Here is a 27,151-nt window from a genome sequence, read left to right as displayed (position 1 = left end):
TTAAAAGGGATGTAACTGATGCCAGAACTTTTCCTATAGGAAAGCATGGGGTCAGCTCTGGCATCAGTTTACCCCAAGCGGAACCCAGTGACATCATCACCAAGAATTCCCTATGTAGACAGGGAGTTGGGTCCTGTGAATATACCTCAAAGTGATAGAGCCTGCTAGCATTTACTTTAGATATGCCCTTACGTTTGCCTATGTATATTATATAAAGATGTTATATAAAGATATATGCCAGTACATTGCTGTGAAAAATTAAAATGTACAGAAAAATAATGGTAGAAAAACGGCAAAAATTACAATAACCTTTTTTTTTGTTTAAAAAAATGTATTAAATGTCACCTTAAAATAATATGCACATATTTGGTAATTATGGTCCATGCCAAACTATTGGAAGTGCATGCCATCAGGAGTCCTGAGAGATAACATAGATCTGTCCAGGAAGCCAGGGAGAGACGCTATTAACCCCCTGAATAATTTCCTGCTAATCCTGAATGAGGCTAAATTTGTTTAAAAATAAATAAACCAGATTTCCAGACCAAGTGTTGTATTGAAGAAATGTTATTGTACTTGGAAAATTACTCAACATTTCATGGTCATTTTAACAGTAACCAGTACATTTTCTTCAAAAGTTTTATTTTAAACAATTAAACCAATGTTTTACAACACATAGATATACACATGTAGTGTTGAGAAGCATCATGTATCTAGACACTACAGATTGATTGAAGATTGAGTAAACATGCCGAGCAGTATATGCTGTATATTCTCATCACACAATTATAGAAATAAAAAGATGACATATTTTCATAATTAGTCAAATACAGCTAATTAGGGTCACGTAACATACCACGGCCCATTATATGTTCACTCTGGTCCTACAAATGCAACTTTCCAAGGATCTCTTTACACTACAGGTCCTTATCATCACAGGAATTAACAAAATGGCTGCATGTTACTGGTCTGTACAGCAGAAGTTACCAAAACAACGCCCCCTTCTCTGACATCACCTAGTGCTCTACAGCTATTGGCTGAAGCGGTACTGAACAGACTTCCTGCTCTGCCCGCCCCCTGCATACACTTGGCACATAATATTGTTAATGCTAAGCGCTCTCTGCTCCATTTTAGCAGCTTTCTTCTGCGTTTGGACCAGAAACTGTAAGTCAGTGTACTGCAGTTTCCTTCCGACATGATTGATCCCCATTTGTTTTTACTGAACTGATACAATTTTTGCATTGGGCTAAATTCAGTATGGCCTTTGGGATCCTGACACACATTGTTGAAAAGTAGGTCAAAAAGGAAATAGAAATGTATTTAATTTTTTCATTTATATAGTGTCAACATATTCCACAGTGCTAAACAGAGTTTGTCATCACTCACATCGGTCTCCATTGGTGCTCAAATTAGAAATAAATGGGAATAGCCAAATAAATACCCTCCTTTAAAAACCTCTAGTTTTAACTAAAATAGCTCCTTTAGCAAATTGACCCTACGTGGATTGTATATTGCTGTATGCATCTTGCAAGATCTTTATAAGAGGTTTGGGGCTGATTTCCTTTTCCAATATATCAATGCACACACAGTCATGTTTTCACTACATCTATTCTACTCACTTCTATTATTACAAATGAATAAAATAGAACAAAACAGCCGACGTGCCACATTGCTGCTTGTACAGAGCATTTTTGTTACATAGCAGCTGAAAAACAAGTTTCACAGGCCCTGCTTTCTGCTGCCTGAAAGGCTGCTGCCCTCCAGAACAAGGTTGGGTCCATACTAGCTGGAAACTTAAGCATAAGATCATTATATAGGATTCAGTCATATTTGTTGGACTTGAAGACTAAACATGCAGCATTTTTTTGTTCCTATGAAAAATATAATGGATACTGACTATAATGATGCAATGATGCTTATTTTCATCCCATAGAAATGAATGAGATTCATCAAAGGTTGCATCAAAATTTCTTGCAAAAAGATAAAGAGAAATGCGAGTTTAAACCCAGTCTTATATCTCCTTCCCCCAAATTATGTAGCAAAGCTATATTTAACATGTATTCACACTACGTGAATCAGGTGTATCATTTTAGGGCTATATTTTCACATCCATGCCCTTTGGGGTTTACTTCCCCTGCTATGATCTTAACATATTACATAATTTTTCCATCAAATACAAACAACTATGTCTCATTTCTTGTCTAAAAAAGGGTGACCAAGCAGTTATGATAATATGTAATTTTCCCTCAGCAGCATGCACTGACTGTTGCGGAGAAGAAGCGGAATTTCACTGCGGATTTCAGCCTTTGCAATGCAAAAACTGAAATCTGTGGCAAGTCCGCTGTGTTTTCTACAATGTCTGAATTACCTGTCAAATATGCAAATGTTGCTGCAGATTCATTGCGTAATTGCCCCAAATCTGCACCAACGTTTGCAGCGGAAAAATTCCGCCACGTCTGAACGTGCCCTAAATGTTACAGATAAGGTGCCGTCCACATTAATATCATGGCTTCCATTTATAATAGAGCCATGACTACTGTGACAGATCTGTTCTACAGATCCAAATGGATTCTGACAGACCCTATTGACTTTAATGAGGTTCGTCGTGGTTCCGGTATTATTTATAGAAAGAATAGCGCTGCAGACTGCAGGAAAGACTAACTGATAGATGTGAACATATCCTTAGAATTATTAGGGCTAAAGTTGTTATTGAATTTACTTTTTCACATTTTCACTGCTCTAAATGTTCAATTATGAAACTGTCTAGAAAATACCGGCATATGGTGCCCATTCACATCAGCGTTGTCTTCCCGTTCATCTGTTCCATTATTTTCACAGAAACAATGGCATAGTCGACTACACTATTGTGTCCGTGACACAAACGGAAACCTAGCAGAACAAAGGCAAACTGAAACCAACCTGAAAGAATAAAAAAAATATTGAAATCAATGGTAATGCAAATGGAAGTGATAGTCCCTTTTGGATTTCCATTCATCTGTTCCTCTGACGGAAAGTTTGAACGGAAAGACAATGCTGATGTGAATGGGGCTAAGATGTGTTTTCGATTGTGCATTACAGTATTATTATTATTATTTTTTTTACGTGGTCCTTCCTGCATATGGTCAGAAAAGTCCTTGGGGAGTTATTATAATAATAATATAGTGTGCACATTAAGGGCTTATTAACACAACAGGTTTATTCGACCGTGTGATGAACGTTTTTTTAATGGCCGTCACACCGCTGCATTAAAATCAATGCATGTTTATGGGGCTATTCACACGCCATTTTTTTAAAGGACCATGTGAAATGCCCATAAAAAAATAGGACATGTCCTATTTTGGCCCATTTCCCCGGATCCCTCAATAGACTTCATGTGTATACGGCCTTAATATTTACTAAAACAGACATGTCTGGAGAGCAAACAGACCCTCTTTAACCGAAGCTGTAATTTTGGGGAAAATCTGTTCTGATATTGTTCAAAATTGCTTTAGACCCAACAGCTCCGACCTATCACTGGCATCCTTAGGATCATGTGATCTTTCATGTGATCCCCATGATGCATACAGGTTGTTGAACTGCTGCACCCTGTATTTTATACATAGTACACAGTGTGTATGGGATCAAGATGGCAAAGGTAGTAGAGCTCTTGCGGCTGTACATTACACGCGCTGCTGGTAACTCTTCTAGCCTGTATATAAGAGGTACTGAATATTTTGATGCCCCGGTTTTAAGGGAGTTCGAGATATAATAGAAATAATATCCACAATTGGATTTGTCGTAATATGGCAAACTATATATAAAAAAAAGTATTTTCATATGTAATCGGATCATTTTCCTTTAATTTTGAATGGAATTCAATTACTTGCCATTAAGTGCAGTATAGACAGTACATTATAGGAATGCAGAAGTTTTACAATTTTGATCACTTGCTCAATGTTTATTAAGGCTAATTTGTTTTTGCTTTGTAAAATAAAGGATCAGGACTTCAGGTTTCTCAATGGCATGCTCATGATTTTTGTGATTGTCTCCATCCACCTTCTTTCTTATCTTTCTGTTCCACTTTTCCTTCATCTGGAGGGGAAGGGGCTTGGCCTTGATTTGCTAAACATTCTCTACAATTTTTCTCTTTTAAAAGTGGCAGTGAACAGGGTCAGGTAAGACCTGGCTCTGCTTAGTAGGGTGGGCAGTATTCCACAACAATTGTGTGCTGATTTAGTAGCGGAGTGGTATGCCAGTCTTCACAGATGACGCAGATTGTCTGTTCCAATTAATTGGATTATCTCATGTCTAAAATAAGATGATATACTTACCTATAATATGTATCACATGGTACAAATAAAAACAAAAAAAATCCAACGTGGTTAAAGAATAAACTTGAGTGTATGCTAGCAATGATTGCCAGGCTCCAGACAAAAGAAACATTGATCTGGCTGGTGTAAGAACGCTGTCACATTGTCAATGGGTCAGACCTGCAGTGTGATCCTTTGTTGTCCTTTTAATAAGCAGTCTATTAAATGTCCTTGTACCTCGCCAATCGAAAGGCCTGTTTAACCCATTCTCTTCTCTACTATTGCACTTGGCAGCAAAATAGTAAATTCCTCTTCAAGTTATCATGACAATTTGTGGAATTGAACAAATGTCCTATTAAGGATAAATAGCAAATAAACAAAACCATTGAGCGAACCTCCGATCCCTGCTCTGGGACAATGTTATTCCAAAAATGTCCCATAGTTTTTAATACTGAACATTCTGTTCAGGGCACTTACTCCCATGATGCCTTATGTAACACAGCACCCCTAATTTAACAAACTGACATTTCAAAATTGCTATGTCGCAGCTTTTTCTGTTCCGTTCTTTCATGTTATTTTACCAATTCTGTCCACTAAACAGTGTTAAATGTATCTATCTATCTATCTATCTATCTATCTATCTATCTATCTATCTATCTATCTATCTATCTATCTATCTATCTATCTATCTATCTATCTATCTATCTATCTATCTATCTATCTATCTATCTATCTATCTATCTTCAGGGAGCTGCACAGATGGGCAGCCTGTGGCTCTCATCTTATGGAATTAGAAATGCCAGAGACTTATATTAAGCTCAGATATTCCAGTGTGAATTCTGAGCGTGATTGTTGTGTCGAAATTTGTAGTTCAATAGGAACCATAGGTCACACATTTGAGTACAAATAGTGAACGCTAGTCCGTAGATGCATGTGTGAAATTGCAGAGAGGGAAGCCAGAGCATCAGCAGTATGCTGGAGATATGAGTCTATGAGATCCTAATGAATTACCTTCCAAGGGTTAGTGACTGGGGATGAGATGTATATTGGCCCCGGTAAAGTAGTTGCAGCAATTTCCCCACTGCACAGAGCAGCCTTGCTCTCTCATTTTCCAGGACCTGGCCTAAATGATGCCTCTGGGATTAGGGCAATTTCACTGGATCTCCTCCGCCTCATTTGGTTACTAATTGCATTCTTGTTTTATAAATCTAAATCTAATTTTCAGGAAATTACAAAGCCCGCGAAGCCAGTCCATTGAGGTAATCTGAGGGTCACGCTGTATTTACAAAGGGATGCATTACCAAGGCTGAGCACTGCTACTGCATAGTATAGTATGCAAAGTACATGTCATATGTGTATTATACAATATATAATAGGAGGAGGAGGTAGTGTGATTATTGAGTACCCCCCTTCAGTAAGCTGCTTGATTCTATTTGTAGCTCATTATTCCTGCAGCCTCTCCACATTACTAGGGGATCTTTAGATCTAGTTTTCAGTGTAATCCTAATGAAAGGGGCGGCGAGTTTCCATTTATTTTTTAAAGAGACTTAATCAAAGGATTTGTAGAATTTGCTGCGGTAGGTCAAGTGCAAACATCACAGTGTGAAAAGGAAAAATAGTGAAGTGTGCAGGTTACTAGAGCTCCATGAGAAGCTGCATGTACTTCATATAATGAATGTGTGCTAGTACTGCATATGGAAGAACTCCTCACTGTCCCCATTGTCGGTGTCATATGATAGAGTCAGGCAGAGGCAGCAACTTGTATTAATGCCAGGAATCACTGTGTAAAAAATAGATGGAAGCATTGGTTTTAAACTCTAATGTGACCTGGTTACTTATTAACGCCAAGCACTCTCTTTATTTCCTGTCTAGAGAGGCACAGGAATGACTTTGCTCACCTAAGATTAATAAGCAACCCTGGTCCCACTCTGTTAAGATCAAACGTATCATATATAGTGCCATGTGCAGTGGCGGATTAAGTGGACCATAGGCCCTGGGCTGTTACCCAAACTTGGGCCCCCCTTCTCCACCGCCGCCCTGCCGCGCCGTAACTATTGTTAACACTACATTTTTGTGCAAGCATTAACAAATGGGTGTTACGATTCCCCTTGGCAAAGGGCTGTGTCCTTACACACTGACAGTCTCCAACCATTGCTGACAGTATCACACTGTGCAGGAACATATCCTCCTGACAAGGGGAATTGCCTTGTCAGTCCTGGACTGCACAAAGGCTTTTTGTGAAATGCAAGGATTTCCTATAATAAACATGTCAGGAGAGGTGACAGATTCTCTATAAATCTAGTGACTCACAGGTGACAACTTCTCTGATTTTAGTAGTTTTTTCCCTCCTTTCTTCTCCATCCGGTCCAGAGTTCATGATGACTTCTCCCGGCCATGACCCATTTCTGGAGAATTTGACACTCAGATATCTTCGGCTCCTCATTTTTCTAACATTTCCACACCTATAATCGAAGATAAAATGATCATGGTGCCAGACACTGTGCCCCTAAATATAATAGCACCATACACTGCGCCCCTGAATATAATAGTACCAAACACAGTACCCCTGAATATAATAGTATCATACACTGTACCCCTGAATATACATGTGTCAAACACTGTAAAGTAATGCACCACATACATAGTGCCCCACTGTACATAGTGCCACACACAGCCCACTGTAGCAAGCGTCACACACAGCCCCTGTAGATATCACACATCCCCCTATAGATAACACCACATAGCCCCCCTGTAGAGCGCCACACAGCCCCCTATAGAGAGCGCCACACACAGCCCACTATAGATAGCACCACACAGGCCCACCTGTAGAGAGCGCCACACACATACCCCTGTGTATAGCGCCACATAGCCCTCCCCCTTGTAAATAGTGCCACACAGCCCCCCTTATATATAGTGCCACACAGCCCCCCTTGAATACATAATGCCACACAGATCCCCTTGAATAAAGCGCCACACAGCCCCCCTTGTATATAGTGCCACACAGCCCCCCTCCCTTTGCCCCCTTAATATAGTGCCACAGTGCTCCCCCTTGTATAGTGCCACACAGCACTCCCCCATGCATATAGTACCACACAGCACTCCCCCTTGTAAGTGCCACATTGCGCTCCCCCTTGTATACAATGTCACACAGCGCTCCCCCTTGTATATAGTGCTACACAGCAACCCCTTGTATATAGGGCCACACAGCGCTTCCGCCCCTGTATATAGGGGCACACAGCGCTCCCCCTTGTATATAGGGCCACACAGCACTGCCCCTTGTATATAGGGCCACACAGTGCTCCCCGCTTGTATATAGGGCCACACAGCGCTCCCCCACAGCACTCCTCCATTATATATAGGGCCACACAGCGCTTTCCCCCTTGTATATAAGGCCACACAGCGCTCCCCCCTTGTATATAGGGCCATACAGCGCTCTCTTCTTGTATATAGTGTCACACAGCGCTCCCCCTTGTATATAGGGCCACATAGTGCTCTCCCCTTGTATATAGGGGCACACAGCACTCCCCCATGTATATAGGGCCACACAGCGCTCCCCCATTGTATATAGGATTGCACAGTGCTCCCCCACTTGTATATAGGGCCACACAGTCCTCCCCCTTGTATATAGGGCCACACAGTGCCCCCTTGTATATACTGCCACACAGCGCTCCCCCTTGTATATAGTGTCGCACAGTGCTCCCCCTTGTATATAGGGCCACACAGCGCTCCCCCCTTGTATATAAGGCCACACAGCATTCCTCCCTTGTATATAGTGCCACACAGAGCTCCTTCCTTGTATATAGGGCCACACAGCGCTCTCCCCTTGTTTATAGTGTCACACAGCGCTTCCCCCTTGTATGTAGGGACACTGAGTGCTCCCCCTTGTTTATAGGGCCACACAGTGCTCCCCCTTGAATATAGGGCTACACAGTGCTCCCCCTTGTATATAGGGCCACACAGCGCTCCCCCTTGTATATGGGGCACACAGCACTCCCCCCTTGTATATAGGAGAAACCTACAGACAGAAAGATAATCAACTCTAGCACAAACGTAATGAGTATAAAAATGTATAATTTTTTTTTAAAGATAGACACAACAGAATTTAAAAAGATGAGTCACAGAATGAAAAGAAGGCGTCCACCTGTGCAACACCAAATGACATGTATAGCGAGCATGGACATACATAAATGTAAAAAAATACAGGCACATGTGTAAATTGGAGTCCAGAGGGGACAACCAGGCTACATGAAGTGTATAACAAAATTGTTAATATCTGTAACAGTGGCAGTCAAATATAAAGTGCTAAAAAATGCAGGTAGCAAAGCATATAGCCATAAACCACTACACTACATATGAGTCAAGACATGCATAGGGCCCGAGCAACCTAACAACTGAAGGGCCAAAAAGTAACAACAGGCTTAGAGCCTGTTTGAGGTAACAGGCACCTGTTTGAGGTAACATACATACCCAAATTTATGGTCTCACTCAGGGAGTACGCCAACACCCGACGCGTGTTTCGGCAAATGCCTTCATCTGCCCCAGTACGTCATCATGCCAGTCTGCGCAGGGAGGCTTTCTAGCGCCTTATAGGCTGCAGGCCTAACGTGGCCTGCAGCCTATAGTATTCATTTGTATCTGAGTTCTGAGAACTCAGATACAAGTGAATGTGGCTGTCGCTAGCACAGGGGCCCCCTCCTGTGCTAGTGAAGCCACTGGGCATGAGGGGGCCCGTGCGGTTCGGGCAGACATGGGCCCCCTGGGAGCCTTGGGCCAAACCGCCCCAATCAGGATCCGCCACTGACCATGTGTCGTGATTACTGTATAGAATTATATTTATCTTATCACTGCTAATATCAAGGTATGTTCACACGCAGTGTTTTCAGGCGTATTTCGGGGCATTTACGCCTTGAAAACCGCCTGAAAAAACGGAAGCTGAACGCCTACAAACATCTGCCCATTGAAATCAATGGGAAAAACAGCATTTAGTTCATACGGGGCATCTTTTTAGGGTATGTGCACACGATAACTGCAATTACGTCTGAAATTACGGAGCTGTTTTCAGGAGAAAACAGCTCCTGAATTTCAGACGTAATTGCATGTACTCGTGTTTTGCGGGGTGTCTTTTACGGACGTAATTTGGAGCTGTTCTTCATTGGAGCCAATGAAAAATGGCTCCAACAACGTCCCAAGAAGTGTCCTGCACTTCTTTTGACGAGGCTGTAATTTTACGCGCCGTCTTTTGACAACGACACACAAGGCTGGGTTCACACGACCTATTTTCAGACATAATGGAGGCGTTTTACGCCTCGAATTATGTCTGAAAAAACGGCTCCAATACGTCGGCAAACATCTGCCCATTACTTTCAATGGGCTTTACGATGTACTGTGCCGACGACCCGTCATTTTATGCGTCGCTGTCAAAAGACGGCGCGTAAAATGACAGCCTCGTCAAAAGAAGTGCAGGACACTTCTTGGGACGTAATTGGAGCCGTTTTTCATTGACTCCAATGAAGAACAGCTCCAAATTACGTCCGCAAAATATGCCCCGCAAAACGCGAGTACATGCAATTACGTCTGAAATTCAGGAGCTGTTTTCTCCTGAAAACAGCTCCGTAATTTCAGACGTAATTGCAGTTAGGCTGGGTTCACACGACCTATTTTCAGACGTAAACGAGGCGTATTATGCCTCGTTTTACGTCTGAAAATAGGGCTACAATACGTCGGCAAATATCTGCCAATTCATTTGAATGGGTTTGCCAACGTACTGTGCAGACGACCTGTCATTTACGCGTCGTCGTTTGACAGCTGTCAAACGACGACGCGTAAATTGACTGCCTCGGCAAAAAAGTGCAGGACACTTCTTTCAGACGTAATTTGAGCCGTTCTTCATTGAAGTCAATGAAGAGCAGCTCAAGATTTACGAGCGTCAAAGACGCCTCGCATAATGTGAGGAGGAGCTTTTACGTCTGAAACGACGCAGCTGTTTTCTCCTGAAAACAGTCTGTCTTTTCAGACGTAAAAGGTAGCTATTGTGTGCACATACCCTTATTGTGTGCACATACCCTAAAATGACAGGTCGTCTGCAAAATACATTGTAAAGCCCATTGAAAGCAATAGGCAGATGTTTGCCGACTTATTGGAGCTGTTTTTTTCAGACGTAATTTGAGGTGTAAAACGACTCCATTACGTCTGAAAATAGGTCGTGTGAACCCAGCCTTACGCCTCTGTTTCAAAGTAGTAGCATGTCACTTCTTGAGTTTTTGAGCTGATTTTCCATTGAACTCTATGAAAAACGCCTCAAAAAACGCCTGAAAAGAAGCCTCAAAAGAAGCTCCAAATTTCATTTTCAGCTTAAAAAACGCCTGAAAATCAGAGTCTGTTTTCTCTGAAATCAGCTCCGTACGTTTTTTGTTAAAGAGGCTCTGTCACCAGATTCTCAAATCCCTATCTCCTATTGCATGTGATCGGCGCTGCAATGTAGTAACGATTTTTGTTTTTTTAAAAACGTTCATTTTTGGCCAAGTTATGAGCTATTTTATATATATGCATATTTTATATATTTGCATATATATAAAATAGCTCATAACTTGGCCAAAAATGAATGTTTTTAAAAAAACAAAAATCGTTACTACATTGCAGCGCCGATCACATGCAATAGGAGATAGGGATTTGAGAATCTGGTGACAGAGCCTCTTTAACAAAAAACGTACGGAGCTGATTTCAGAGAATCAGCTTTGAAATGGACAATTGGGCGTTTTTTTTTCATTATGTCCAACTGGGCGTGTATTGTGTTTTTAACTGGGCGTGTTTACGTGTATGACGCTGACCAATCAGTGACCAGTCAGCGTCATACACTCCTCTCCATTCATTTACACAGCAGCGATGTGCAGCCACATACACAGAGATCAACGTTAATCACGTGTCCTGATAATGAATACACATGAAATCCAGCCTGGACGTCATGTGTATTCAGAATCCTGACACTTCTGAATCTTTTCTGTGAGATTCCAGCAAGCCACGCGTAATCTCGCGAGATTACGGAGGTAAACGAGATTTCGTACTCTTCACCTGAATACGCAACGGCTAATCCGCATCAATTTCCTGCACATTTTAGGCTAAGCCGCAACAGAATCTGCCCTTAGAGTGACAGATCTAAGGCCCCTTCACATATATCCGAGGATCTGGCAAATTGATGCCAGAACTGATCACATGCTTTCCTACTGGAGCAGTTTTGCCATCCAAAGTATCGGTTGTGATGCCATATGTCACCCTGCGCCGGACAGAAAAATGTTGCATGTGGAATTGTTCTGTTTAGCTATAGATCTATGTGTACCCAGCCTAATTCATTATTTAACACACCCATCATGTCCCTAGTACATTAGGGCAAATAGACATCTACTAGCATAGAACTTGTAGAATATTTGGATAAGTGGTCTTGCAGCCAAATTGAGGGGAATATTCATAGAGGGCATGGATAGAGAAAGATCTGGAGATAATAGTGGTAAACTGTAGAAGGTATGAGGCAGATGGCAATGTGAAAAGAGGCATGTTTGGATAGGACTATTGGGAGCCTCTGTAGGATAAGCCCCTGTGAATGTAGTGAAAGGGACAGGATACCAGACCACCTCTCAGTGTTCAGCCTTCATTCCTCAGTAGTCTTGTAGTGATATGAATAGTGATTGTTACAGACTTAGAAATAAGCACCTTTTATAGATCTGTCAGCCAGGGTTGTAGGCCTACATCCGGAGCTATTGTGTCCCCTGGCTGATAAACTGCATTTCCTCGGGCAGATATCATATAACAAGCGCCTATCAACAATATAACAAGTCGGTGCTCGTTTAAAGGCCCTTTTACACTGAACGATCGTATTAGTGATCGATCCCCATACAGTTTGCACATTGTTCACATGGGGAAATGTGCTGCCGACAATGATAATTTTTAAGGCTGCATAAAGGATGCAATCAGTTGACAAATAAGCGTTTACATGCTCCAATGATCGGGAACGAGTGTCCTGTAACAAACTCTTGTTCGGCTGATTTTCAGTTTGTGTAATTGGGCATTAACTCTGTCAGTCTCAGCACAGGGGAATGGCACTGGTACAGCACAGATTACATTTGCACGATCTATGCCTCTGCTTTACTGAGTTACAGATACTAACTACGCCTTTTAGTTTATGGTGAGGCAGCTATAGAGGAATAACTTGTGTAATGACAGGAAACTACTTAATGACAGAAATGTATGTTGAAAATAAATAACTGTGTGGCCCAGGAGTGCTTTGCACATGATAAAATGATTCCCCTGACTGCACACGCTGCTCATCCCAGTTCTTGACTTATTGCAATATACATCAAGGTTGCTACATAGCTCCATAGCAGTTACAGACAACAGCTTTGTTACAAGTGAGATTGTACTGTTCACTGCAGTGGCCATACCCCTGAGATATAGACAGACAGAGGTAATTATGTATGCTTAGGGATTCTGTACACATAGGAAGTTTAGAAAAAACTTCTATTCATGGAAATATTATTCCTAAATGTAGGTTGAATTTTAAAAATCATTGTATCTGTTTATCTCAATCTTGTCTTTTTATCAACATCTAGATATTTACCGGCCTATTTTAGACCTTAATGACAAGCCATTTTTTTAAGTTTTTCCATCGTCTCATTCAAAGAGCTATAACTTTTTTATTTTTGCATCGACATAGCTGTATAAGGTCTTGTTTTTTTTTGTCTTGTTTTTTTTTGCCGATGCAGTTGTATGAGGTCTTTTATTTTGCGGGACGACTTGTAGTTTTTATCAGTACCATTTTGCAATAGATGCGACTTTTTGATCACTTTTTATCACATTATTTTTAAGGCTGGATTCAAAGAAAACAGCAATTTTTGCATGGTTTTTTATTTTATTTTTTACGACGTTCACCATGTGGGTTAAATGATGTAATACGTTTATAGTTTGGGTCGTTACGAATGCGGCGATACCAAATATGTGTATCGTTTTACTTTATTTTGTTTCTTAATAATAAAGCAGTTTGTAAGGGGATAAAGTGGGTTTTTAATTTTTTTTTTCCACTTTTTATGAAACTTTTTTTTAACTTTTTTGCTAGTCCCACTAGGGGACTTCACTATGCGATTATCAGATCACATTTATAATACACTGCAATACTTCTGTTGCCAGAGGCATGACCTAGCAGGCATTTACTACAGGCAGACCTGGGGGCCTTTATTAGGTCCCCGGCTCCATCGGAGACACAGACACTCGGCGATCTTTTCGCCGGGTGTCGGCGGGAGAGAAAACAACTCAAATGTGGCGCTCGCTATTGAGCGCCGCATCTGAGGGGTTAAACGGGTGAGATCAATAGTAATATCGATCTCACCCGTTCGAGCAGGGATGCCCCCAGCCCTCAGCTACCTCTGGCAGCTGAGAGCAGGGAGATTTAACGGTTCCCTGCTCTGTTTATTTATTCCGATGCAGCGCCGTAAAAAGGCTATTGCATCGGAATAAAGCCCGTTAGTGGCCGCCGGAAAAACACTATGGAGCGGTCACTAACAGGTTAAGGGGGTTCATTTATGAATATTTACAAAGAATGTATCACTATTTCCAAGATTCCTATGTGTCCAAGTACTTTAATATAGCGCTTGTCTCTTGAATGTCATATGCACATGTTTAATAGTTAATTTTTATATTGATTATTGCTGGCCATTCAGTTATGTGAATATGCTGCATGTGTGACTAAGATTATTTTTAAAGTGATAATCAGTAAAGGAATATAATTTAATGTTAGTCAGTTACAACAATATACTGTTAAAGTATTATGAAATGATACCTTTATTGGCTAACCAAAAACTTGTAGGTCACTGGTGTGTCTTTATCAGGATTTTTTGCATAATAATAGAAGGGTTTTTCCAGAATGACATTTATGACATATCAGTGACTTGTAAGCAGACTTACTCTGGTGAGAAGTGCAGCAGCTGGGACCCCAATGATCCTGAGAATAAATTGGTCTTGGTCAATTCATCACTGAAATAATTGAGAATTATAAATTTCAGTAAGTGAGAGTACTTTATTGGGATCAGTCCCTCCTAGCAATGATGTCACTCCTATGACATCTGATGTTATGTCAACTTTCTAGAAACATCTTGAAAGATATTTAACAGGAATGCGTTATTTCATAATATAACTATAAACATATAAAACCAAATCATGCAAATTAAAGCATGCTAAGACTAAGTCACAAGTAACCGGTTGCTAATGATTAAGTATACTTTCAGTTTGGCTCGTTGCTCTGCAATTCTATGATGTAAGTTATTCGCGACTTTTATCACTCTCAATCATTAACCAGAGAAGAAACAACTTTCTTTTATTTCTATAGTATACAGACTTCGGAAATTGGACTGTGTATTGTCTCCCAATGACTCACAATAAATATATTTGATGAGAATAATTATTGATAATAATATTTGGTTGAGAACATTCCCTGATTTTGTTCCTTTTCTTCTTTTGCACTAAGTATCATAAGTCTAGTATTAAGCATAGGAGACTGAAAAGACAAACATTTTTATAAATATATATTTGTGATGTATTATGTTTTTATTATGAAAAAACATTTTGATTGCAATTGCTTTGTTAGGCCATAGGAGAGAGATAAGGCTGGTTTCTCATCAAGTGTGTGTGCCGCCTCAAAAGGATATGTTGTATACAAGGAAAAATGTATTCAAATATACAGTGCAATGTACCCATAGCTTTCAGTGGGCCAAACATTTGTCAAAAGAGTGAGGGTTTAATCACAGTGTTCGGCACACCAGGAAAGCTCCCAGAATATGAAACAAATGTATCGATAGGCCCCTATTTACCCGACGGATGCCAAAAGAGTGTCCTTTTCACATCTGTTGGGGATATGCATTATAGAAGTTATTTTTTTTTTTAACATCAGAGAGTACATGGAAAATGGCATAAGTCGGAAGTATACATTGGGAAAACCTGCAAACGTATATACCTCTGATGTATACTATAAATGCAGTTGTGAATACACCCTGACTTTCTGCCATATGTTTGAGAGGTAAACATTTGGATACAGTTTGCCATCATTCAAAGATGTAGTCTACCAGGTATTTTGTCTTAGAAGAAAACAGGATCCCCATGTACACGTTAATAGTGGTAATAAGAACTCTATACTTTTTTTGACAGGTCTTGATAAACAGTTAAATAGATATCTGATACTTGTTTGGAAATACTTGTTGAAGTATATCGTTTATTGCACTTTTTCTTTAAATCTTTTTGTAATTTGACATAAAATAGTTCTGGCAATGGCCCAGTGACTGATCTTACTATTAGCAAATTAATGTTTTATTGTATCATTTATTTATGCCAATTTTACAAATAGAGACTATGGGGTTATTGGGACATGCAGCAAATGGATTATAATTTATGATGAAGAAATTCAGATCTTAATTAAATCGATTTGTTAAAATGAGCTATTGATGATCTTGAAATATATGTATATGTGATGGGTGAAGAAGAGTAGTGTGTTGTCATCCAAACTAAAATAAAGCTGTGTATTAAACATGGTAGTATTTTAGATTTTGAATGAATAAAGCTGCTTGGTTGGGAAATATTGTATTTTATATTGTATTTTATGGTTGAAAAATAAATATTATGTCAGTTTCAACAACATCAGTAATTTGTAAATGACAGTATGAAATTGTAACTTGGTAGGAAACACCTTCAAGATTTCTCCTGGAGTCTTCATTATTTCAGCATTTTTTGATATAAGATATAACAACATAAAATATCACAAATAAATGTATTAATAAATAAAAATAAATATATTCATGATTAATTAAATAAATATAATATTATTAATAACAACAACAACAACAACAACAACAACAACATCAACAACAACAACATAACACTGAAGTGATAATTACACATTTTTTTAATATTATTAGTAAAAATTATAATAATTATAATAATAGTTTTATTATCATTGTTGTAACATAAATAAATAAAAGATATAATATGAAACTATATTTTAAATGTTTCAATCTTAATACAATAAACGACTTTGTTCTGAATATTTTAATTTGGCTTCCAATTATTTTCTTTTAATCATTATTTCAGCACAACACGATAAATGAAATGTTGAACTAGGAAACAGAACAATATTTATACTAAACATTTTATTAGTTTAATTTTTTTTAAATAGAAGCTCCTCTAAAGTTAATAGCTACATCTATGATACAGAGATAATAGGAAGTAACTGAAATCCTTTGTTTCATTAGTATGAAAATCTATCAGTCATGCTTTAAAATGATTGAGAGTGGATTGTAATGGTAACGTTCTAAGTACATGAGGTTTTGTTTGCATACTTATATTTATGGCACTTGATAATTTTGAAATAATGCTCTGATTATTAAATGTATAGGATTGTTTAATGTTTTCCTAAAATATATTGTTTATAAATATATCATTATAAATATATTATTTATATAAAATGTTTATATATGCACCTGGTTATTACCCTAAATAATTATTTATTTGGCCCTTTGAACATACATATACATGGTCCACATTACAGTGCATCCAGAGGTTTTCCAAACATAATTTTAACCAAATAATAATAATAGTTATAATAATAATAATAATAATAATAATAATAATAATAATAATAATAATAAGACGAAGAAGACGAAGTATTTTTTCCTATTTTACCATTCAGTACCCACTTAAAGTGATTCATAGTAGAACATATTGTACAAGATGGGAGCATTTAGATGGATTATTGATCTGCAGGACAAAATTGATTGTGACTTTTTCCTATAGAATAATGGACAAAAATATGACATCTGTAGGTTTCATAGACACATAGTAATACTTATTTGTTTTTAGGGAAAACTGTGCTTTTGCTTATGGGATAAACAAGGATTTCCTCTCATCAAGCTTTTCTAAGAAGTTAAAGGCTTTACTAGTGTCCTTTGTCTGTTCTTATGATAGATGTGTATAAAGGTGTTCATAAAGAGGAAATTATTGTTGACCAAAAATTTTTGTCAGCCGGCAATTAAAATAACTGATTTACTAATGAACATTTCATCTGTGGTTATCACACTATAGAGAGTCTAGTCTTATGTAATTAAAGCTTAGTCATTGTATAACCAAAATGTGTATCTATTAGGCTTCGTTCACATCTGTGTCAGGGCTCCGTTCATGGGTTCAGTGTGAGCTTTCTGTCAGGGGAACCCATGAACAAGGTCCAAACTGAAAAAAACGGAAACCATAGATTTCCGTTTGCATCACCATTGATTTCACTGGTGATGGATCTGGTACAAATTTCCGTTTGTCACCGTTGTTTAAGGCTTCCGTCGTTTTGACAGAATGAATAGCGCAGTCGACTACGGTATTGATTCCATCAAAATGATTTTTTTTAACTTTCCACTAATGAATACAAAAGCACTAACATGTACTGTTACTATGTTGACATAAATCTACAATTCCTCTTTATCGTGCATGATATTCATGGAGAGTGTGCAGGGAAAATAACTGTTCGCTGCTATTGTCTTACCTTAGAAACACTTTAGTGTTCCAGCCAAGTTTCTCTCTTCTCCAAGGCATGCCAAGTTCCTTCATTTCTTATCATTCAGCTGTCACTTATTTATTAGAAGGGGGCCTTAAAAAATAAACTGATGAAGTTTTTTTTAATGTTCCAAAAAAAAAACATTCGAAGTTAAAAAAAAAAACCTTTTCCCATTTTTTCCGTAAATCAGGGATGTTGCTAGGGTCTTAAAAGATTAGGGGCAAAAGCCCGAGACATTTTTATCCCCCCCCCCGTAAAAAAATGTCTTTTTAACATACACATCAGAGAAAGCCTATCTACAAGACTAAGGCTCCTATAGCTACACCCCTGGATAGAATAGGATATATTGTCTCAGCAGACAGTATCACACATGAGCTAAATGGCTACAAACATTTGCCCATTGAATTCAATGGGAAAAACAGCTTTTCGTTTTTTTACGCCACTGTATTATAAAACGCGTAAAAAAGCACTGCAGAAAAAAAGGAGCATGTCACTTCTTGAACTGTTTTGTGTCAATAAAAAAAACAGCTCCAAAAACGTCTAGAAAAAACGCCTTTAAAAACAATGTTTTCAGCTTCAAAAACGGCTGAAAATCAGAGGCTGTTTTCTCTGAAAACAGCTCCGTCATTTTCAGCTGTTTTTACTTGTGCGTGTGAACATTCCCTTAGATACATTGGCTCATCAGACAGTATCACACATGATAGGCTTAGATACACTGGCTCAGCAGACAGTATCACACATGATAGGCTTAGATATACGGCCCAGCTCGCTGACATTGCGTCTCCAGCACTGGAACCAGGAAATGTAAGATAATAATTGCTTTGCTTTCTTATGTGTTACAATATTTTTTGGTGTGATTTTTTACAGGTTCGTTTGTTGGACTACTTCAGATTTGAGGACTACTTCGATGACAGCTTTTTTCATTCTCAATAAAATGAATAACGAGGATTGTGTCTGGCTTTTTTTCTTCAATAAAATATTTTTTTATCTCTTTGTATTTTCTTTTAAACTTTATTACTACCGCCTTAGTAATGGCTACTGGCTGACTGACAACATCCATTACTAAGGTAATGCTTAGGCCCCATGCACACAAACGTGGTTTCCACTGTCCGTGCATTGCCCAAGAGCCTGGACCACAAAAAGATAGGACATGTCTTATTACGGCCGTATGTTGCAGTCCATTCTCATTGAAATGAATGAGCATGGCCATGTGCACACCCCGTGATTTGCTGGCGGCCCGCGAATGACACTCCGCAGCCGTCCGAGCCGCAAATCACGGTCGTGCACATCACTATGGTCATGTGCATGAGCCCTTAGTGTTAGCCGGTGAAAAGGCTAGCACTAACCCCCATTATTACCCCAATACCCACCGCCACCAGGGGTACCGGGAAGAGCCGTGTACGATCCAGTAGCCGTCCATCTGTTGTGTTGGTCGGGTACTTGGGCGGCCGCAGGCTGGTATTATTAGGCCGGAAAGCCCAAAAACAGTGGGACTTCCCACCCTGGTAATGCTAGCCTGCTGCTGCTATGTTGTATTTGGCTGATTATGAAAAATGGGGGGACCCCACATCGGTTTTTTCAATTATTTAAAAAAAATAAAAAATAATGTGGGGTCCCCTCCATTTTTCATAACCAGCCAGATACAAAACAGCAGCAGCAGGCTAGCATTACCAGGGTGGGAAGACCTACTGTTTTTGGGCTTTCCCAGCCTAATACCTGCCTTTGGCCGCCCCAGTACCCAACCATCACTACAGATGGTCGGGTACTGGATCGGCAATATTGGGGGGTTAGTATTACCCTCTGCACCGGCTAACACTAAGCCCCACCTTAGTAATGGATGTTGTCAATCAGCCAGCGGCCATTACTAAGGCGGTAGTAATAAAGTTTAAAAGAAAATACAAAGACATAGAAGAAATATTTTATTGAAATAAAAAAAAACACACAACCCTCATTAACCATTTTATTGAAAATAAAAAAGCCGCCATCAAAGTAGCCCTCGAATCGACGTAGTCCAACGGCCGAACCTGTAAAAAACACGCCAAAAAACAATTAGTAACAAAGGTGGTAGGCTTAGATACAGGGCCCATGTGTTATCTGTTAGACCATGCATCTAAGCCTACCACAAGGTAGGCTGAGATACAGGGCCCCAGCATATAGTAATCTTATACAGTATAAGATTACGGTTTGCTGGGGCCCTGTATCTGAGCCTAAAATGTGGTAGGCTTAGATACAGGGCCCATCAGACAGTAGAAATTGTGGGTATAGGAAAAGAAGGAAAATGGAGCAAGAATGATCAATGTAATGTCACCTTCAATTATTTTTATTAATACCGACAATTATAGGAAAAGGAAAGTGTTGTGCAATGTCCCCTTTTATTGCACAATCAAACCAATATGTTTATTTATTTATTTACTTTTATTTTATTTTTATTTTTTATTTAAATATTGCATCAATATCAATGTGAGAAGGACGGAGTACTCCAAAAAGCTTAATATTCTGATTATAACTTAGTCCATAGATTCACATAACCATGAGATTGAAGCTGCAGCCTGTATCAGACAAGCAGCTCTGCTGTGCTGCACCAGGAGAAGGTAAGTCTCCCAGTCCGTGGTTATGTATGTCAGGACTGTATGTGTTGTCCCAGGCGTCACTGCTCCAGGAACTGTCAGCCGAGCAGCGAGACCACAGCTTTCACTGTTCCAGGAGAAGCCAAGGCTCCCAGTCCGTGACCACACACATCCGAGCAACGAAACCGAGACCGCTAGCCGTGCTACGCTTACGGCGATCAAGGTATTAGCCGTGAACGCTGTGACATCATCAGCATTCGACGGCTGAGTGGCATGAGCAAGTGGTACCACCACTATACTCGCTCAGTCTAGCTACGATTAGAAGCTTTGTATTGGATATGGTAGGATTAGTTAATGTTGTATTGTGCTAATCTCTCCCTCTATATTCCTTTCCCTATTATCTGGTCGGTATTATCCCGACATACGTTTCGCTGATCAGAGTCAGCTTCTTCAGGGGGCGTTAGCATTTTGTTTATGGCGCTTTTTATAGACCAAAAGTTGACTGGCAGTGAATTTAGCCAATCAACATAAAGAGGGTAACTTGTTATTAAGTATGTCTTGTTAAAGACACAACAGTGTGGGTATTAGTTACAATTGTAACAGGACATTTAGGCCCCATGCACACGACCGTGCCCGCAATCACGGCCGGCCGCTGACTGACAGCCGCATTTTCGGGCCGTGCTCCCATACAAAGTATGGGAGCACGGCCCACAAAATGCGAAAGAACGGACATGTTCCATAATTCCCGGAACATTTCCACGGCACGGACACCCTTCCGTAGTGCTACGGAAAGGTGTCAGTGTTCAATGAAAGAGAATGGGTCCGTTTTTGCGGACCGCAATTGCGGTCCGCAAAAACTGAGGTTTTTTACGGTCGTGTGCATGGGGCCTTACAGATAGGTAATATCCCATACTTAAACATATCGGCAAAAACAAAGTGGATTATTAGTTATATCTTATCATCCTTTATAGTAACTAATTTCGGTGTTACATATATTTAGTTTACTTATTTTTAAATAAAGTCACAATGTCATATCAATGTGACTTATGATTTTTTACTTCCTCTTTTTATAGAGCATACGGAGATTGTACCAATCGATATTCATATTTTTATTCTTTATTTTGTATATTTTTTTTTTTGTTTTTTTTTTACAGTTTCTTTTTATTTATTTTTTAAAATAAATAAATAATAAAATAGGAGGTTTTCTTTTTTCAATTTCCCATCAGACAGTATCATACATGGTCATGCATCTAAGCCCACCATGTGGTAGGCTTCAATACAAGGACCATGTGTGATACTGTCAGTTATACCCTGTATCTAAGCCTATCACAAGGCAGGCTTAGATACAGGACCCCAGCAGGCAGTAATGTTACACTTACTTTCCTCTTCGACTCCGGTTGCAGTGGATGTCCCGACACCATCCAGAGTCGTAACGTCATGCGTTGTGATATCATGACGCGAGAAGACGTCAGGACTTCCGCAGCGGTCGGGAAGGAGGGTAAGTAAAGTGTTATTACTATAGTAACAGGGGCCCGTGTATTTATGACAAAGGCCCAAGTTACTATAGTAAATTTTCTATAGACGCGGTGCAGGGGGCCGCGGTCCGGTCTCAATTGCGACAGCTGCCTGGCAGTCACCCGTGGATCCGGGGCACCGGGCCAAAGATTCCAGAGGCCCCAGAGGCCCGGAGCTAGCGACGCCCCTGCCGTAAAGCAATGTTAAAAAAAATAAAAGTTAATATAACTGGTATCGCCACATCCGTAAAAGTCAGATCTATCACAGTATAGCTTTGTTTAACCTGCTCAGTGAACGTCGTAAAAATAAATAAATATATAAAACATGCAAATTGCTGTTTTTGGTCACCTTAGCTCTCCATAAAAATGGAATAAAAAGTGATCAAAAGTCGTATGTACCCCAAAATGGTATCCGTAAAAGCTAGAGCTCACCCCGTAAAAAATAAGCCCCAACATTGCTGAATTGCTGTAAAAATCTAAAAATTATGGCTCTCAGAATATGGTGACACAAAACAATATTTTTTTTTTAGCAAATATATCTTTTTTCTAAAAGTGGTAAAACATAAAAAATATATACATTTTGTATCACCGTAATTGTATCAACCCATAGAATAAGGTGAACATGTCGTTTTTACTGCCTGATGGATGCCGTAAAAACGAAATCCCTCCAAAAATGGCGTAATCGCTGTTTTTTGCCCATTTCACCCCCCAAATATGTTTTTTTTTCAGATTACCAGTACATTATGTGGTAGAATAAATGGTGCCATGAAAAACTACAACTTGTCGCACAAAAAACAAGCCCTCATATGGCTATGTCAACCAAAAATAAAATAGTTATGGCTTATGGAAGGCAGCGAGGGAAATACGAAAATGAAAAACTAAGATTGGCCGTGTCCTTTATGTGCAAAACATCGGTTCTCTTGATATATTTAGCATTGTAAATATTGAGTCATAATGCTACTCACATTACAGTCTACATCTAAGTATACAAGATACAATTGGTGAGATTTAATTATGTCAATACATTTATAATTGTTATATATTGTTAATAATCTGTCTGGATAAGTTTTATGACTATCTTTAGGTCTATATAGTATGTATGACCTAATACGATCTGTTCCACTCATTGGTCACAACAAGTTAGAAATTGTAAGAAACATTTCACTGTTCGTAGTGCTCAAAGGCTATTGGACGAGAAAATATTTGTGATGCAGTGCACAAATTAAAGTTAAAAAACTGCAAAATGACTTTTCCCATTTTTTTCAGGTGGAATGCAAGCCTCTTTAATGATTAAGGTTTAGAAAGTAAAAATAATAGTTGAATCTATAGATTCATCTGTAGCCTGCTACATGCAGAGAAATCAACATATATATCTTGTTCTTTTAGCATATTTGTAAATAAATAATGCCGCCTTTAGGCCCCAATGTAAACGACCGTAGTTTTCATCCGTAATTGCCGATCAAATTGCAGATCCATTAATTTCTATTGACCACGGACACCTTTCCGCATATTTATGGATGTGTGTACGTGCCATATAAATGATCCACAAAATATAGAACATGTCCTACTTTTGTCTGCAATTGCGGCATGGACATGGAATTGCTGGTTTTCTGTTGCGGGTTTTCCCCATTGAATTCAATGGAGAGGTAAAAGCCGCAACAAATAGCAGATGTTGCGATTCCGCGGCAAAAAACACAAATCAGAAAAAAAGCCTATACTTACCCAGATCTCTATGCTCCTGCATCCAGACTGGCCTCCTGGGATGATGTTTCATCCTATGTGACTGCTGCAGCCAATCAAAGGCTGCAGTGGTCACATGGAATGAAACGTCATTCCAGCAGGCTGGACTGCAGGACGTCAGAGGGACGAGTCGCCATGGCTATGGGTAAATATAGACTTTTTTTTACGTGCTCTTTTCCGCAGCAGACATTCCGGCCGAAAAACTGCACCACAATTTGGTGACGATACGACTCTTCGTCATGTGACCGGCCCTGTCGTATCATCAAAGAAGGCTGTGCAACTAGACTTTCTGTCCCCTGGCAGTGCTTTAAAAATCTATGAAAATCTCAGAATCAGCGCGACAAGGGATCGGAATGTAGATTAGCAGTGTACTCACATACTGTATTCAGTGCACTCTTAATAATTTTTGGTCCCCACATAACTTCTTTAATGCAGGTTGATTGCTTATAGTTGAAATTTCCAGCTACAATAGGAAGATCAGCTCTGAACTAAAAACTTCTGAAATACTCTGTAGACTACGAGAGTAAGAACATTCATGTTCACATGTAAAGTTTTATTTTATTATAATGTTAAGTACAGAAAAGGATTGCACGCTTGTTAAATCGGAACTCCACAATTGTAATAACCGTACCGTCTCTGCATATAAGCTACAATTGTACGGCAGCTCTTTAGTCTCCAAGTGCACAGACAGGGATTTTCCTAAAGTATAGGTTCACCTTTGGTTAGCCTAGACTGATATAAAATAAAATATCACTCCAAAGACTTAAATAAATGCTGTACAGTTTATTTATACATGAAAGTACATTTTATCTCGCTCGCAGGGACTTTTTCAAGTGATGTGATACAGGTCATAGCAGATATATATATATATATATATATATATATATATATATATATATATACTATAATTTAGTATTAGATAACAATTAATGTCTTTTATAAAATACAAACATAAATTTTTTATAAAAATGTGTCATTATGCAGTGCCTTATGGTAATATGTCACACGTAAAAATTCCTATAATAAAACGTGAAAATAAATAGAAATCATTTTTAAAATATAACTGTTATTTCTTAAACAAAGGTTAATAGATTAATTGCTTAAGAAGTTGGGGAAGCCAACTGTTGGTGCTGAGTGTAAGCAAACTTTTGAATCTATAAACACTGCATACACAGCATCTAAAGTTTTCAACTCCGCAAGTCGGTACTGTCATAAGCTGCTGATATTGCCATCAGTCATGTGTTCGTAATCGGGGGCCAATAGGCACTGACCCAAATGGCGTTATCTACTAGTGCCAAGTGCAGCGCATGTGTACAGTCACGCATGTGCACTTAGTTGTAAATCCTCATCCATTTTTTCTCCAATATACCGGTGTGGCTTAATCCATTTTACTTGTTACATACCATTGGTTCAAAAACCCCATGTGTGGGTCACCCGTCCATTTGGTCAGATCCAGGGGCCCCTTTGGTGCGCATGTCCACCAGACAAAATTTGCTTTTAAAGTCTGCTGCATATAATATTTATTGCATGGCTTAATTTCTCCATTTATACACTGCCCAAATCCTTAAATAGTAGGTTAAAATGTGAACCACCACATGGACTTGCATTTAATTTGTTCATGTCCACTGTGGGTGGGGATTTGCATGCGTGACTTTACATGTACGCTGCACTTGGCAACAGTAGATAACGCCACTCTGGTCAGTGTCTGTTGGCCTCTGGTTACTAACACATGACTGATGGAAATGTCACCAGCTTATGACTGTGCTGACATATGCAGTTGAAACCTTTAGACGCCGTGTATTCAGTGTTTATGGATTTTAACAGTTGGCTTCCAATACGCACTTTTGGTGAGTGGCGCAATACCCCGCCTCCTATAGCAATTCATCTATTAACATGTTTTTAGAAATATTTATTTGCATGTTTTATTTTGGGAATTTTTATGTGTGACATATTACCATAAGGCTCTATCTATCTATCTATCTATCTATCTATCTATCTATCTATCTATCTATCTATCTATCTATCTATCTATCTATCTATCTATCTATCTATCTATCTATCTATCTATCTATCTATCTATCTATCTATCTATCTATCTCATATCTATCTATCTATCTATCTATCTATCTATCTATCTATCTATCTATCTATCTATCTATCTATCTATCTATCTATCTATCTATCTATCTATCTATCTATCTATCTATCTATCTATCTATCTATCGATCATCTATCGTTTAGGATATTTATTAGTTTCAGCTTGTTTATGCAACTCTGTATATTACTGTAGGTTCAGTAAAGAAGATAATCAGTCAGAAGTATTTCAGTGAATGTAGGGGCATATGTGAAAACTTTTCTTCTAAAACGTATTTCTATAAAGTGATGTAAACCTATACATATGTATTTAAAAAAAAAAAAACAGCAGCAGTTGATATAAAAGACCTTATCACTAGTGTGTGTGAGAGTACCTGAAAATGTTTAACAATCTCCCACGAAATTAGTTTATTGGAGAAATTATTTTCCCTTCAATTTTTATGAATGGATTCTTCTAACATAGAGGTAAACAGAATCAGTTTTATTCATCCTGCGTCTGAACCATAATTAGCCGCAACCATGGGCATTTTATTTACGTATACCGTTTTAACAACTGTCAGAGATGATCTAGTGTCTACGTTCCACATGGTATTTGAGATGCATTGTGCTTGGAATAAAAAGCCGCTGTTTGCAGTGAGATAATGTAGCAGATGACCTCTGGTCCAGGAGTCCACATCCAGCTTTCTCACCAATTCTTCTGTTTGTTTATGCATACAGGGCTCGGAGAAGCCTGGGGCCATTCCAGCAGACCTAGTTCCTTGGATAATGTTGGTCGAGAACTGGGATCTCATCTTTTACAGGTAGAACACGCAGGGAAACGTCTACTTTCAATTAATGACTGAGAATGCAGGCCTTTCAGAAAACATTTCATTATCACATGATGTAACTGAGAAACTTCCACGTGTTTTACTTGGACCCACCTCACCATAGAATAAAATCAAACAGCTTTAAGGTTGTTTGTGCACTGATTTTTTAGTGTATTAACATCTAAAATCTAGGGAAGTTGTTTTCATAGATTTCCATTTGTGTAAAATGTAGATACATATATTATTGCTTCTGTCTACAGTATGTAATAACTACTTCCATAAAGCCAGGAATTCTATCTTACTATGCTGCTACTGAATATAAAGTCTGGGAAATAAGATTGTAATGGAATGAATGATTGTTGTGTTTAGAAAAATACATATCTAATCCCCTGTTGTTACTTGTATAAACTGTTTATGAGACACCAGTCAAGTGAGAGGCAGAATAGTCTGTAAAGTCGATTTCTGCATTGTAGTAGCTCCAAGCCACTTTCCCTGCTGAGAGTCATATATTCTCACAGTGTTTACAGGTGATAAGCGTTTGAAATGTTAAACAATAGAAGATTAAACCCATTTC

The 27,151-nt window shown here is 38.9% G+C and overlaps 1 protein-coding gene across 1 annotated transcript in view; it reads left to right on the top strand.

Moving 5' to 3' along the window:
• SIM1 (SIM bHLH transcription factor 1) overlaps window positions 1-27,151 on the top strand; it is an 87,283-nt gene that overhangs the window by 10,286 nt on the left and 49,846 nt on the right. The window contains exon 3 of the mRNA XM_075864205.1: window positions 26,489-26,571. Within this exon, the coding sequence (XP_075720320.1) occupies window positions 26,489-26,571 (83 nt within the window). The remainder of the gene's footprint in view (window positions 1-26,488; window positions 26,572-27,151) is intronic.

The sequence above is a fragment of the Rhinoderma darwinii genome, chromosome 4, assembly GCF_050947455.1.
Source record: "Rhinoderma darwinii isolate aRhiDar2 chromosome 4, aRhiDar2.hap1, whole genome shotgun sequence".
In the NCBI taxonomy this organism is placed as follows: domain Eukaryota; kingdom Metazoa; phylum Chordata; class Amphibia; order Anura; family Rhinodermatidae; genus Rhinoderma; species Rhinoderma darwinii.
Note: the sequence above shows the minus strand (reverse complement) of the source record. Positions and strands in the feature narration are given on the sequence as shown.